General features: G+C 33.5%; 1 protein-coding gene across 20 annotated transcripts in view; it reads left to right on the forward strand.

Annotated features, from left to right (window-relative positions):
* mbl (splicing regulator muscleblind) overlaps positions 1 to 14,462 on the forward strand; it is a 190,009-nt gene extending 175,547 nt beyond the window's left edge. For 5 of the 20 annotated variants that reach the window (XM_088204640.1, XM_088204632.1, XM_088204633.1 and 2 more), the window contains 3 exons: positions 3,412 to 3,498; positions 4,495 to 4,536; positions 4,622 to 5,687. In XM_088204640.1, coding sequence (XP_088060766.1) covers positions 3,412 to 3,498; positions 4,495 to 4,536; positions 4,622 to 5,539 — 1,047 coding nt within the window. In that variant the 3' untranslated portion in view covers positions 5,540 to 5,687. Of the gene's footprint in view, positions 1 to 3,411; positions 3,499 to 4,494; positions 4,537 to 4,621; positions 5,688 to 8,904; positions 9,357 to 11,572; positions 11,658 to 13,230 lie in introns of those variants that run through there. The other 15 variants (XR_015812367.1, XR_015812370.1, XR_015812369.1 and 12 more) reach the window with 5 other exon arrangements.
* Positions 14,463 to 16,304: the final 1,842 nt, after the last annotated feature.

The following is a 16,304-nucleotide window of genomic DNA, read 5'->3' on the forward strand; positions in this document are numbered from 1 at the left end:
AAAATACATTTAGATTGTAAAATATATATATTAATAATAATATCAGAAAACAAATTAGGCATGGAAATTATGTCAAATCATATGTTACTTTTCAGTTTATATTTAATTTTTATTATATATTCAAAGCTAGTAAAGAAAATAAGGGGGAGACATGTAGTATATTTAAATTGTAATCAATATGGCGAGATTACTTATCGTTTCATTTTTTGAATTTGAATTATTATTTATTTAACTCCCCTCTTAATTTATAATTTTGTATGCATTATGCAGAATTGGCTAAATGGCCTATTTCGTTGAATAGGCATAGTATCCGCCAAATACATGAATCAGGCAAGAATTATGCTGTTGATTAGTTCAATTTATCAATGCTTTACTCTTTAAACTGAAAATAAATATATCTTGCTCATGTATTCTTCAAATATTTGCCTATTTTACGTAATAGACAGTTTTGTTTATATGATCAGTAATGAGTGTGATACTAAATTGTTGTACCTTGAGTGTTATTTCCTATATTATTTTGGCACTACTTTAAATTGAGTTATTGTTTGATTATTTGATCCGACATACAAACTCCATCGATGTTTTTAATTATGTTTTTGTTTTATTTTTATTGTATGTGTTCATGTTTGAGTGTATTTGTTTTTAGTATTGAATTACATTCTATGCCAGAAAATTGTATCTCAAAAGAAAGTCTCCTTCGGTCGTACGCGACAATTAGGAAAGATAGAAAACATATTGTAAATGTAACCGAGAGACACGGGGCCGCAGCGCGTGCGAGCCGGTCCCTTGTCCCTCGGACGAGTAGCGTAGAGACCGGAGCATGCCCCCACGCCCTGCTACTTGTGTCGCTGTTGCCCATCCTGTTGCGCGCACGCCGCTTGATGTGCAGGGCGTGCGCGGCTGCTCAGGCAGTGACGGTGTGCCGTGTGCCGAGCAGGTGTGCCGCGAGTTCCAGCGCGGAGCGTGCAAGCGGCCAGAGACGGAGTGCCGGTTCGCGCACCCCGCACGTGCTGTGGCGCCGCACGCGGACGGCTCCGTCACAGTGTGCATGGACGCCGTCAAGGGCCGCTGCGGCCGCGACCCCTGCCGCTATTTCCACCCTCCCCTGCACCTGCAGGCGCACCTTAAGGCGCAGGCGAGAGGCGCGGTACGCCCCCCTCACCTCCCACGCATTTCACTATAGCGCACCCTTTTTCTTTTTTATCTATCAGCTTCGAACACACTTTTTTAATTCTTATTTCTGCCTGCCCCAGACTCCTAGATGTGTATGTTTTAAAAAAAGTAACTTTTACAAAGCGTTGTGAAACATCATGTGTATTATCATTCTTCTTATATTAACTGCAACAGAAAGCCGACTATCGAGTTTATGCTTAAAATTCTTCTCGGTTAGCTATATTACATTGTGCTAGTGCATTCAAAGCCTCTGATTATTTAATAGTTACTAATTTATTTTCAATCCAGTGTTGTTGCAATACCCATTTGTAGGTGTTGAAGGATATTGGGCTAGCACTATAACATTTTTTTATTAACACTAAGAGCAAAATGAAATACGTTAACTGAAAAGGCTTTTATACTTATGTTGTATAAATTATATCACCACATTTCTTATCAAATATTTTAAGTTACGAAGTACTTTTCTCCTTCCCGAACAATAACGAATGTTTTTTGTTCCCGCGCAACCTAAAAGAACTGAAATTTTGTTTCACAATGTTACATTTATTACTCATCCTTGTCCCTTTATACTTTTTTTTCAGTCGCTAATATTCCTTTATTTCTGTAGTGGCTTTAATGTTTACCGATTAGATTGTGTGATAGTGACTGTAGATTCTACTGCAATATGTGACCTGATGCAATGATCGCGCCTGCCGTGCTCTCTAAAAATTCGTCTCCCATATCTCTCCTACATCCTTTCCGGTGACTCGACTCATTGCGATATCTCTTAGCTGAGGTACGGCCGGCGAATGCTATTTTTCTGCGCTCTATCTTTCTCTCTATCTCTTTATGCCCTCGCTGCGAGTCCTGCGCTCTATGCAATCGAAGAAGCGACGCCGCGTTGACATTGCTCTCCAGTCGATGCTTAAAACTTGCGCACCTACCTTTTTGTAAATATACCTGAAGCTTGACCTCCTCACGATTGGCTCCGGATACGATTTCGAAATTTAACAAAATTTACAAAATATCTGGCATAATGTAATCTTAATTTTTGTATGTTATATATTTAAAAAAAAATATATGTCAGTGTACAACATGTTTGATATGTCATATGTTAATATATTGTGAAAATTATATATGGCAGTGAATGTTTCACAAATCTCATACATTCATTTTTGACAAAGGTAGAAAAAAAACAAATGTAAGACCATAAATGTCGTTCATTGCATCGTGGTTGACATGTGCAGATTTTTTAAATACTAAGAAAATGTATTAGGAGTCATTTGTATTATCGCTCCCAATATTAACTGAATAATACTCAACGGCGGGTGAAATCCTGATGCATTTTCTATACTTAATATATATTCCATTAAATCACCTTTTTTGAATATATATATATATATATATATATATATATATATATATATATATATATATATATATATATATATATATATATATATATGTGTGTGTATATATATGTGTGTGTATATATATGTGTGTGTATATATATGTGTGTGTATATATATGTGTGTGTATATATATATATATATATATATATATATATATATATATATATATATATATATATATATATATATATATATATATATATATATATTGTATATATACATATTGTATATATACATATATCACAAGGTGTATACATTTTTTTATTAACCATCTACGTTGTTAGTATGTTATTATATATCACATTTATTTTCATCTTAATTATATATATATATGTGTATATCTTCACATTTCACTATATTCATGAATCAGTTTTAAACGATATAAATGTTGTTTCTAGTTTGTTGCATTTACAGAATATATTTAGGGCATCTTCATGACATAAATAGGAAGACTATCTAAAATTATCGGTGTTTAAATTAAGGAGAAATGTCTTGTTAGAGAAACCTTTGAGAGGCCATTGCCGTACTACTACAATGTTCAGGTCCGAATCTCATATGTATCACTCGCAGGTGTTTTACTAACAGCTACGAAGTGAAAGTTGACGCGCCGAGGACGCTGTAAAATTTTATCTATATATACATATATGAAATATATATATTTATATATACATATTTTTTCATTTATTACTCTTGGTTTTTAACAAGGCTTTTTATCACGCTTTTAAGTATGATTGCGGGTAACCGCTCCACTTAATGCTTATTATTTGACTAGTTACATATCTGTATATATTTATGATAATCTAATATGATCTGTGTCCCCTCCCGTGTGGTGCTTGCTTGGCTGTAGGGCGCGGGATGTGCAGCGGCAGGTGCCCAGACGACCGCTGTGGCTGAGCAGAGCAAGAAACGCCCCGCCGAGAGCGACCTGCTACTGGTACCGCTGCAAGCTTTGCATGACAAATCCGCCCCCGTAGACTCGCCTATCCTATACCTCCTCTTGTTAGCATGTTGTGACGCGACAAACTTATACACGCACCTTTGCACATCTTTCAGCTTAATCATTCTTGCTACTATCACATCTATTGTATATTATATTTATTATATATATATATTTGCGAACATTATACTTTTTTTGCAATTTAAAGATTTGCAACGGACAATATGTAATTTTTATTATAAAAAGAAAACGCTTACTATATAGAATTTAAAGCTTTTGCATGTCTGGCGACAGTCAGCATCGCTTCTTATTGTTTTTGTTTTTAATATATAAATATATATATATATATATAGCGTATCTCGGCGCTCAACTTGTAGGTGAACGCGTACTAGAACCGACGCACGGTTCACCGCAACGGACAGATTTAGGGAATTGCAGGTCACAAATATCGTGTGACGGGGAGCCTCGCAACATTCTAGCAACATCCGTTCGATAATCCCTAACGGTTCCTCACAACCTCTCCCAAATATTCTCCTTAATTTCATTTTGTACTTATACAGGGGTGCATTTTAACATAATATATAACTTCGGAGAACTTTCGTTTTCCAAATATGCAAGTCGCGTATGGCACATGAGCGTACACTTATCGTATATGCTATGTACGTGTGACTGGATATGAGCGTTCCTATTTTATACAATTTTCACACGATGCACCCCTTTGTTTAGTTGTAGTTTATTTTTAGAACTTTTTGCATGAGATGCTTTTGACAGTTAGTGGTGGTGCAATATATTTAAAATAATATGCGTACTGGTGGTAGTGACGTGTACTGCCTCTCCTGTTACTTTTGTGTACTAGGATTTCTTCTTCTATGACTTTACCGGTCAATTTTCACCGAACTGACTGAAGCTGACTGCCAAAACCATCTTGTTGATTAGATTTTTATTATTTTTCAATGCAATAATGTAAAATTACATTCTACGCTTCTTTTGCAGATGGATATGAAGACTGTTGGATCATTCTACTATGAAAATTTCGTAAGTTTGCTCAATAATCTTTTAAATAATGAATTTTGTATTGCTCGTTTATAATGCGACTCTTGTCGTCTCGTTTGCTTTACAGGCGTTCCCCGGAATGGTTCCTTATAAACGAGCTGCAGTTGATAAATCGGGCATGCCTGTATATCAACCCGGTACAACTTATCAACAACTAATGCAGCTACAGCAGCCTTTTGTACCTGTGTCATGTGAGTACCCTGCCCCTGCGCCCCCCACTGCCACCTCGCCGCGTCCACCCGTGCAGCCCTCTGTCACGTCTCCGTCTACTCCTCCGGCTCCGTCTCCTTCTCCGGATCCGGCGACTGTAGCGAAAGAAGTCGCTCAATCGAACTATGCCGCAAAATTGGCTGTTCAGATTCCTTCAGCGGCTACGGTGTCTCCTCTCACTGCACTTACTTACACTGGTGTAGCACTTAACAAACAGCCGTTGCCGTCGGGGCGGCCCACCACCGTTTCGGCCGTCTCGTCTTCGACTCCCATCATCACTCCGACCATTGCGCCCACCATGTCTCCGGCGCCGACTCATCCGTCCCTTCTCTACCGTCAACCATCTTCGATCCACCCCAACTATCAGCCAATTTTGCGCGCTCAACTTCAATCGCAACAGTTGCAGTTGCAAAATCAAATCCAAGCTCAACAGCTGCAGAATCATTTGGCGAGTCAAATCCAAAGTTTGCAGGGACAGCTGCCCGCTCAATTGCAAAATCAAATCAACGGTCAGTTGAACGGGCAACTTTCTTCGCAAATCACGTCATCGATGCAAAGTCAGCTAGGTACGCCTATGGCGGGTCAATTATCGGGGCAACTAAGTGGACAATTGCCCCTACAATGGACCCCGCAGTCCGGACTATCTGTTTTGCCTCAGCATTTAATGCCAAATTTTTATCACCAACCTATGCTTTATCCGCTTCCTTCCGCTCCCATTCCGACGTCAACGCCGTCTGTAATTTTAAATCCATATAAGAAAATGAAAACCACTTAAACAACTTAACTTAACTCTAAGTTACTTAGAATCGATAAGTTTTACTGCATTAAATTTTATTTATTAAATTAATATTTTAATATGTTGTGCAATTGAATTTTAAAAATGTAACTAATACGCAGACAATTTACGTGGTGTGTGACGCCATTTTTTTTTAAATACGACGAGGGCTAGCACGGGCATGGCCCGAGGTTTAAAAGCCTGTTGGATAATTTTTCTAGTCAAAATTAGTTTCTTTTTGGAGCGGTGGCAAGGTGCAAGTCAGGTGCATTTGTCGGTGGCATTTGTGTGGCTGGGCTTTTCCGCCTTTCCTCCTTGTTGACATTCTCAATCCATTATTTTAATTTATACTAATAGGGTATAACCAAAATACCTCTGTTAATAATTAGTTGTAATTTGCAATTTAAGTATGTTTTTTGTTTTATTTATATATATATGTATATATATATATAATATATATATATATATATATATATATATATATGTATATATGATAAGCTCAAACGACGAAACCACTCAATGAACGAGAAAAGATTGCAACGGTTTGTAGCTTTAGAGCAACAGCCACAACAAGAAATTACGGGTCATGATTGTTTTTGAGGAGCCACAACTCATTTTGGCATTCTGAAAACACTATAATACATCATGGTTGTTTTTTTATAGCCACAAATTGATGTGAGACAAGTCCTATTAAACCTTTTATATTGCTTCTTATCAGTTAACGAGTGATAAAACTAGAAATGTGTAGTTTTTTACAGCCATGCAAAATAAATGAGCTTTATCATTGTTGTTAATTTTCTAGGATTAATATAAATTTTTCATAATAACCAATAACTCTAGCTTGATCACTTGCTAACCGTTATATTACTGTTTCGATCGTGCCGGAACACATTGTGGCTCTTTAAATCAGCCCCGATGTGAAATTTCCCGTTTTAGCTCTTTATCTCAAGCCACTGAGCGTTCTGGTCGTTTTTACTTTCACTCATTGAACAGTTTCGGCCTTCGAGCTTAACACATATACCATTATTTGTTAATTATACAATGATCATGATTGTAACAGTCCTATGAAAATGTTTTTTGTTTTTGTTTTATATAATTGGGTATTTGGACGGTGTCAAAGTAAACTTTAACCCTGGAATATCTGTGTATATTGCAATTTTACTTTGAGACTATTAAAGCATGTGGCGACTTCTCCCTGTAGAGTCAACCCTCACAGCATGCTCGCCTCGCGTCGAGGCTTATCTCTCCTTTGCCGCAGCTCACGTTTGGTACATTTGTTTGTGTGACATACTGTCACTTGTGGCTCATTGTTAAAATCATTAAGCACAATTTTTTTCAGTCATTGTTCTTTATGTTATTTGAAATTGTCTTATTAGAACATAGGTTTAAATATTAAATTGTATTGTGTAAAGGTTCTTTAAAAGATTTATATATTTTTGTAGTCTTCCTGGCTGAATTGTAATTTAAACGATTACCAAATCGCTTTTGTTTAACCTAAAGCAGTTATTTTGTTTGTCATTTAAATTCTATTCGATAATAAATAAACACTATGTAGTAATCGATATGGATAAATTGTTTTCATTGTGATAGTGGTAGTTTAGTGTGAATAGTGTAGTTATCGAGAGTGTTTGAAAGAGAGAGAGAGAGAGTACGGAGCCCAGCTTCCGAACGACTCTCCGGGTGGAATCATCTGAACGGCTGTAATTACACGAAATATAACTATTTTTTTATAACGGACGAGTAATGAAACAACCAAAATGTTTTGTAGTTGGGATAATATTTAGCTCTTAAGTAGGTTTACATGTTGTAACTTTGTACAGAGTGGTTGAAGCGAGACAGAGTGGTGGTCGTTTTTTGATTAATTTGTCGCAATTGTAAATGTTGTAATTAGTTTGACTCGATTGAGATGTTATAATATAAATATAATATATAGGCGCACCACTGCTATGTCTCTTTTGTATCACGCCATCTACCAACTCTCTGCGCCTTGCTATTTGTAAACACACATATTTACTATTTACATACTATATATATAAATATATACATATGGAGTCAGTATTTGTAATAATAACGCTTGAAAATGCATGATTATTTGTTTTTATTACCTACTTGGTTACATCATCTTTGGTATATAATAATAAATTTGGCTTATCAATCTGGAAGCTGTACTTTCCTCTTGGCATATCACAGCTGCTTATATCTATCTTAAAATCACGATGCCTTACACCTCAAGCTTCCTGTAGCCGATCCCAGCCTAATTCCTTATATTCAATCGTTGATGAGCTTTTAAATCGAACCGATGTTTACATACGAGATATGCACTTATACACACAAACACACACATGTTATTTTATTTAACCGGACATCATTCAATCATCGCAACGAACGACTTGTATAATAATTAACATCTCCATCATGATATTGAAGCCGATCATTGTCGTACATGACAACAAACCGACGGAAAGTTTATATGACGACGTAAGTTTTCATGGTGATATATACAGCGGAAGTGCAATTTATTTTTTACATAATAACAACATACATACCTTATTCAGCATCTATGTTCAATAATAATGTTAACATAACACGCTTTATATAAATACATTTATATTATATAAAAAAAAGCTTTATTAGCACCTTTTTAACATATGGGTAAAGTACATTTTAGAGTTGCGTATAAATGTGAATGTTGAAGATTTAACCCTATCCACTTTCCACCCCTTACAAGGAAGCCCTTTGTTTGACTGGTTATTTTGACCGTGTTTATGTGATTTTTGTACTTTCATGATTTTTAAACTGTATCTTCGATATACAGCGATAATTACACCGTTCCAGTGTGTTTACTTGTCAGGTGTTCATTTTGCTTCAGCAATGTGTTTTCTCGTAGCAGTTAAAAAAAGCTTGAATTACCCTAGTAAGGTAGTGAATGACATGCAGTATTTTTCTATATACATATACATATATATATGAATTGGCTACAGAATGGCGGTAACCTCACCCTTAATAAAAAATAATAATCAATTCTCTATTAGTAGTAAGTTGTTACAGCTTCTTTATACGTTTATTATTATTATACATATATATATACATATGAATTTAATTTGGTATGTGGCTCCGTTGTTTGTGTCTCAACCACACGAGCTTGACTGACTTGGCACTGCTTGTACGGAGCCGCCAGCCGGGTTGCGCCCTAACACTACGCCTCCTAATGTAGCATGGACTAGAAACTTTAAGTAATCAACTTGGTGCCCAGGTATTTGTTTTATTTTTATTTTGTATTACGCATACCTTAATTATACTTTTTCGCCATAAGTTGCACACGGCTTGTCAATTGATTCATTCATGTTATATTTTGTTTTATTCAGATTCGACAATGAATTCCTAAGGAGCAGTCGGTGTATTGAAAATATTTACATTAGTATTAATTCGACCACACAGATCCATGTGCAAAAATACGCATACTGCAATTGCTTCAATTCGCATGAACTTGTGTACATTAAGTTATTAAAATCAATGTGTAAAACGTGCACGTATCTTGATATCCAATTGTTGAAATAAATTGCTAAAGTATAAAATTTAATTAGATTTTTATTGTGTGTATATATTATTACTTAATATTGTTCGTTCAACACCTTCATTATGTCTGTAAAGGAATTCATTTTATACAAATAAATTGACATGCAAATTTGTGTCATCCTTTAACAATATTTTTATAGAAGTTGTCGCATGCATCACTGTAATGTTTTTACTTTATTGTAAAATTACTTTAATATGTTTATTACAATAAACTTTTCACTATTTAGTGATAATGTGCACATTTTTTTCTTTGCTATTATTATTATTATTATTACTAGTCTTTATATATTCAAAAATTACATTAACTGGGATAATATGGCATAACCTCGATCTATTTTTTCCTATTTAATTTATTTTATTTTTATGTATTTAATAGATTGAAGTTGCACTGTATTTGTATTACCTATGGAAATGTCTCGCATGTCAGTCATTACAATATGTATTTAGTTTTCCTGCCTGTAGCAATGATGCTGCCATCTATACCACTTTTGTTCTTTTTGACCTGTACATTTAAATAGTAAATAGCAGTTTTAAAAAAAACTCGCTATGCGGCCTAATAAATCAAATTATTTTCTTTGAGTAAAAAAATTTTTATATAAGTAATACTTGTCGCATTTTTTTTGTGGACACTGCCCGACGTAATTTTAATAAGATTCCAGAAAACTTTTTGTATACTTGGCTATGTTTGCTATTCTAAAATGTTCTATAATGTAATTATTGACGAAAAAAAGCATAAAATATTCCATCACGCACAGATATCTACATGAGTATTATGGCACCTGTGCCGAGAGAAGTTTTTTTTAAATAAAGCCTATAAATAATCGCTGGTCAATCAAATTTAACCTATAATTTTTTTAATTGAAAAGTACTTCATTTTTTTCTTATAATAAAAAATCATATTTTTGAAAAACCATAAATACACCTAAGAACCTAAGAACGGATTTTCATGTAGGCGGTAGAAGATGTCTTTCGAATCATGCAGCAGGCGAGACAATTCCATGACATATTATATTACCTATAGTTGTATTGTCAATCATCTATCTATAAACACCGAATAATTATAATTACCTAACTAGAGTATTTAAAATATCACCAAAATCCAATTAATTAAATTAAATTAAAACTGAACAAAAAATATGACTTGTACTAAATTATGGTATATTTTGAATATAAATAATAATCCATTATTTTATTTATATAATTTTATTTTAGGCCTAAATGTCATTGTAACATAAAAAAAGAATTATGGTAAATATGTATATTATTATTACTTATTGCATGTATATTTTTTTCAGTGTTATCATTTTTATTTTCGCAAATGCATGTGTCTAATATAGACGCTTTTTGTTTCATGTCTCCCAAATTGTGATGACAACTGACACATGCCTACTTTATTAATTGCATAATGATTTTCGCAAATTTTATGGTGTTGGTTTTTCGACTCGTATTGTGGATGAATGCATCGTTGTCTATCTTTACTGTGACGCTACGCTGTACGGCTGTGCATGGCTATAGGCTGCGCCGTGCCTATTAACGCACCACATGTACTCTACACTGACGAGCGAGGACAGGTACATCAGCTTCCTCGGCATCAATCAGACAGAACATTCCATCCATGCGTTTCCTAAGAGTGTACTTTATACCTTTTCGAAGATTATCTTCATCATGTATGCTTGGCTGTAATGTAAGTAGTTAATTTGTTTATTTACGCTTCTACGCAAAAATCAAAATTTCAATCGTTCCGTATGCCCCGTCCCCTCCGGTAAATATCAGTAGTTTATTGTTGCTTTACTAAATATTTTAGAAAAGATTAACCGATTTTTCGTATTCACTATATCGATGTTTGGGTTGGCAGCTTTGAACCTGATGTATGAGTTGAAATAATTTAAAGCACTTCTAACCCTCGCTAATAATATTACTTACAATAGCTTTCACACTAGTATTTTTTTACTAAACCTGCTTTGATTAAGGCTTTTCGTTTAATAGACTCGCTTGTTGTTCTTGTAAATGAAAAATAATCGCAATGTTTCGCTTTTCAAAATAAATGATCGGTAAAGAAGAGCGAATTATTTGAGTATACTTAACGAATAAAAAAAATATCGTCCACAAAATTTAATTTGCTCTACTTTTAATAAATGCATTTTATAGTGGTGTACATTTTTTCGTATTATCAATCACCAAATTCTTCCAGATAAAATATCTCAAGTCATTGAAATTTCAGCTGGTCTAGTGAGTGATTTCAAAAAGAGATTAATACCGTGAAATTTTATAAAAAATATATACGGAGGCGATTATTCATCAATGTTTATATATATACATAGTGTTATTTTGATTTTTTAGAATAGACTTAATTGTTTTTCGTTTTTAATAAAACTATATAATTTATAAACACGTGTACGATTTTAAATTGCCATATTCCCTTTCGCGATTTGGTTTAATGTTTATTTTTCTTTACAGTTACTGGACACCCTCCCGGTGTGCCAAGATTTTAATCGACAAGGCTGTACCAGACCCACCTGCAAATTTGTTCATGTACGGGAAGGTACGTAAATCTTATTTGCTAATTACTTTATAAATGACATCAAAGAATTAATAACAGACATGTCTTGTATTCATCCATATATACAGAAATGCTAAAAAAATAATATAAATTAACAGTATGTGTCTCAAGAAAAGTTATATGAACCCAAAACAAATCAATACAAGCAATCAGAGACCAAATGTTTTATATTATGTTCATTTCATTAAAAACATAGTTTATATCAAATAATGACATGTGTACAAATCCAAAATAATTAATTTGCAATTTTCACAACTGTGAGGCTCTACGACTTTCTTCCTCAGAGTGCTGAGAGAGCGTATTACAACTGTGGCAGTCATTTTAAGCTACTGTTGCATTCCTGATTCTTTAAATTATATATATATATATATATATCATTGCTGCCAGTTTATAAGACAATAAAGCAACGCTTTTAAAAATAATAAACCATCACGATAACAAGGATTTGAATTTGGCCAATTAGGCCTTAATGAAATCGAAATATTAAAAAAAATGACTAATGACTGGTGAACTTGAAATGACGTCACTGATTCTAAACAAGAAATTTTCAGGTTAACACTCAAAGAAAAGTCTCTAATCTATCCCAAAAATATTTTTTTAAACATGTCATTTCAGTGAAATCATATCAGAATACACTTTCACTGGTAGATATATATTTTTGCCAGTGAAAATAATTTATCTGATAAAATTATATGATATCAACTTTTCCATGTGTAGTAATATATACATATACATACTCATCATTATATATTTACACGCCATGTATAAATGTTACAGTGAATGTGTATTTTTCAGTGAATTTATATTTTCACTAGTGAAGTCCAAATACATTTTAATCAGTATATATATATATATATATATATATATATATATATATATATATATATATATTTCTAACAGCGAAAATATAATGTAACTGATAGGCGCTAGTGAAATAATATGCTGCTCTAAAAATATATGAAAATCAATGTAACAGTTGCGAAATGTCCATTTGCTGTTCAAACCCAAACCTAACCCAATAAAAGTTTTAAAACTAACTATAATTTTAGAACAAGTCCAAAATACAAGCTAAGCCAACTCATCTCTCAGGAGAAAATAAGCAGATAAAGAAATACAGGTAAACGTCGGGCGGCAGTGTCGAATGCGAAAGAGTCCAAGTCACTCAAAAACGTTTGCCGAGTTCCAAGTAAAGTAATCTTCGAAGAGTGTTTGTCGAAGTGAACCTTTCTCTAGCTTTTTATACAACATTATTTCTCCCAGGTAAATGTCCCTCTATAAACGAAACCATTGTGGTTGTTTGGTCAAGACGGCCACAAAAATTTATTCGACATTTAATGGTACAAACAGTTACAAAAGTTTGGTTACACTGATTAAAGTATATGGTTTTTGAAAATTTGTAGTCTGGTCATTGTTTACTTGGGTGTTTGTTTGATTGACGCTTTCTAATGGGATCGCCCACAACTAAAAAAGTGTAAAATGTACAATGTCTGATATTGATTCTAAATTTTATGTGGTATTATTTGCATAATTTTAATTTTGCACACTTCTATTCCAGGTTGCGGTCTGGCTGTGGAGGGAGGCTCTGTAGCAGTGTGCAGGGATGCAGTGGGAGGACGTTGTCGTCGGACCACATGCCGCTACTATCACATCCCTGTGCCTTTGCCGCCTGCGCCTCCTCTCCCATGACCTGTTTCTTCTCTTCTTATTATCCCCTTTATTGTGATTTCTACGTGGTTTTTAATTAGTCATGAAATGACGCATTTAAATGTTTTTATTTCAAATATTTATTGAAATTTATATTACTCATAATAAAACTACTTACATAATGTTGAGAAAAAATATGTATCTCACCAAAAATTACATGCATTGTTATTCACCGGCAGAATATTTTTTAAACGGAAGAGAAAATCATTACGTGCAGTTTCGTTTTAAAACGGGAACCTGCACCATTTAAAATATGTGAACGAAATGCATTTTTATACTTTTTATGTTAATTTTTACGTTATCTATATATTATAATTGTAATGGATATAATAAAATTATTATCTTATTACCCCTTAAAAAGGAGATTTAATAATATATTTGAATACACATATGAAGGATGCAATGGTTTTTGTATCAATAAAGTTATCGTAAAAGTACATGATATTATATTCTATAAAATTTACCATAAGATAGTTATAGGATTGCGAATGATAAAGTAGAACTGTAAAGAGTGAAGGCGGGACGTTAAGGCTTAACTTTCATAAACTATACATCAAATATATAATTTTACTTGAATAATGATAACCGACACCCCTTTACCTTCTGTTTAATTTGATATGATAACAATCGAACATTGTATCTCTTGACTGTCACGTAATCGAATCGAATCCGAAACTTTTGGCCTAAGTCATTTCCTTTTTGAAATTTACATAGGCATTCTTTAAGTAGTAATTTTAAAAATACTAATATTTTTTTGTAAGTTATTTTTTATCAATAAGGCAAGATGTGTGAGAATTAGAATAATAACTTGTAACGTTTATCGCCGTTGCGGCCTGTTACAAATTGGATAATCGAGCGAACAAACTGATTGTGATATAAACTATGACTCAGTAAATTTCATGATTCGGCAAACAATACACTTGTATGTATGTATCTATATATGCGTGTTTGTATAACATGAGTATGAATATGTATGCGTGCCTGTATGCATCCTTGCGTGAACGATGTTAATCAAAATTATGGAAGAGTCGAATATTTTTAGTATTTTTTTTATTATTCATTCGTTTTTTAATAATACAAAAACTATGAGTTCCTGTAATGACCGCCGTATATTGCGACGGGCACTCGTTGCCGGTTCCGCAAAGGTGATTGTCAAACTAATTTGTGATGTACATAAATAAAATTAAAAAGTGCGCTAATTAAAAGTAAGCTCCAGTGGGATTCACCTCCAATTTTCATCCCCTCTAATTTACCATTTTCTAATCACCGTTAGAAGTTTCTTTGCTCAACTTCTTCGACGTTTCGTAGAGTTACTACTATTTTTAAAAAATAAATTAGTAGCTGATAGTTGGCTTCGAATCGTAGGTGCTCTTTCTCTTCCCACGGGAGTATGTCCTCTCTAAAACGAAACAAATTTTTATTATTTAAAAATCACCACGAGACACTTGAGATGTTAATCAGCGCATGTAATTCTAGTTTTGTTTATTATATAGGTATATAGATCTACTTTTTAAGATGGATAAATTACCTAATATTTTCAATTCACTGTTGAATAAATTAGAATTAACGTAGACGTAAGTAGAGGAGGCGCTCGGAGGAGGGCAGGAGCCGACAGCAGAGGGGAGTTGCTTGCTTCTTGCTTGCAGCTGTTTCGTTCGCTAGCCGCTCGCTTCACTCAGCCGGTGTCAAAAGTTCACTTACCTTACGTACTATTAGCTAGTAAATTGTTTTATTGCAAATAAATTTAACACTTAATAATAAAATAAGAAATATTTATATTAACACATTGACTTTAGCATAATTTAAGAATGACTCCATTACATAAAAAAAAAAAACACCAATAGTTTAGCGGTTTCTAACTCGTGGCACATTACTCTTTTGACACCGCTGCATTTATGATAAGTGGAACTTTTTAGACAATACAGATCGGTGCGTACTCATGATGTGAGTTATTCACTTTACAGCTTGCTATATTCCATTTATATATATGTACATAAATACATATACACCCACTCCAAGAATTGATTTCATTATTTGCTTTCGACCCCCATAGTTGACTTCTGATATTCTTAATCCATATAGCTTATTTATATTATATATATATTTATACTCTTAATGAATATAATTAGCCAGTAGCTATAACCCCAAAAGTATTTATCTCACAAATATATATATATACATATATATATTATATGAACAATTACATTAACCCCCACTGCACATACATGATTGGCGTTGTTGTTTCTTTAATTTTGACAAAGAGTGAAGGATATTTGTCATCGTGTAACTACTGTTTGTTGAATATATAAATTTATTTCTCTTTACATTGCTTGATAATTAGAAAACGGCTTAAATATTATGAGGTGCAGTATTTTTATCTGCAAATAGCTATCCTCCACCTCACCGCCCCCCGCTGTATTCCCTCGTCACCTCAAATACATCCGGCCAATGCTCCAAAGCTCGGGGCTATGTATGCTTAGTAATATGTATATGTATATATGTGTATATATATACTATATACGTTCATACATACATACATATATATATATACAAATATACACATTCATTATTTTCAAAACTACTCCAAACGTGCCCTACAAATGTAAAGATGACCATTATGAAGTATTTATTAGGGGTAGTTTGGTATTTTTTTAGATTTTAAAAATGAGCAAAAAGCATGAAAACATCTATTTAAAATAACTATCATGACATACATATAAAAGGAACGTTTTCACATTTATGATTATAATTTTACGTGGTTTAAAATATTTTTACAGTCGGACTTGCTTATTGCGAGTATATATATATATACATATATATGTAATTACTACTAAAACGTTCATTAAATTAAACTAACCTTTCTGTCCATTTTGTAAGTTATAAATGGCGCATTAGTCTTATTTTATTTATGTTATTATGGGCAAC

This window comes from Plectrocnemia conspersa, unplaced genomic scaffold (genome assembly GCF_051122295.1).
Source record: "Plectrocnemia conspersa isolate PC_06_02 unplaced genomic scaffold, ASM5112229v1 ptg000014l, whole genome shotgun sequence".
NCBI classification, from domain to species: domain Eukaryota; kingdom Metazoa; phylum Arthropoda; class Insecta; order Trichoptera; family Polycentropodidae; genus Plectrocnemia; species Plectrocnemia conspersa.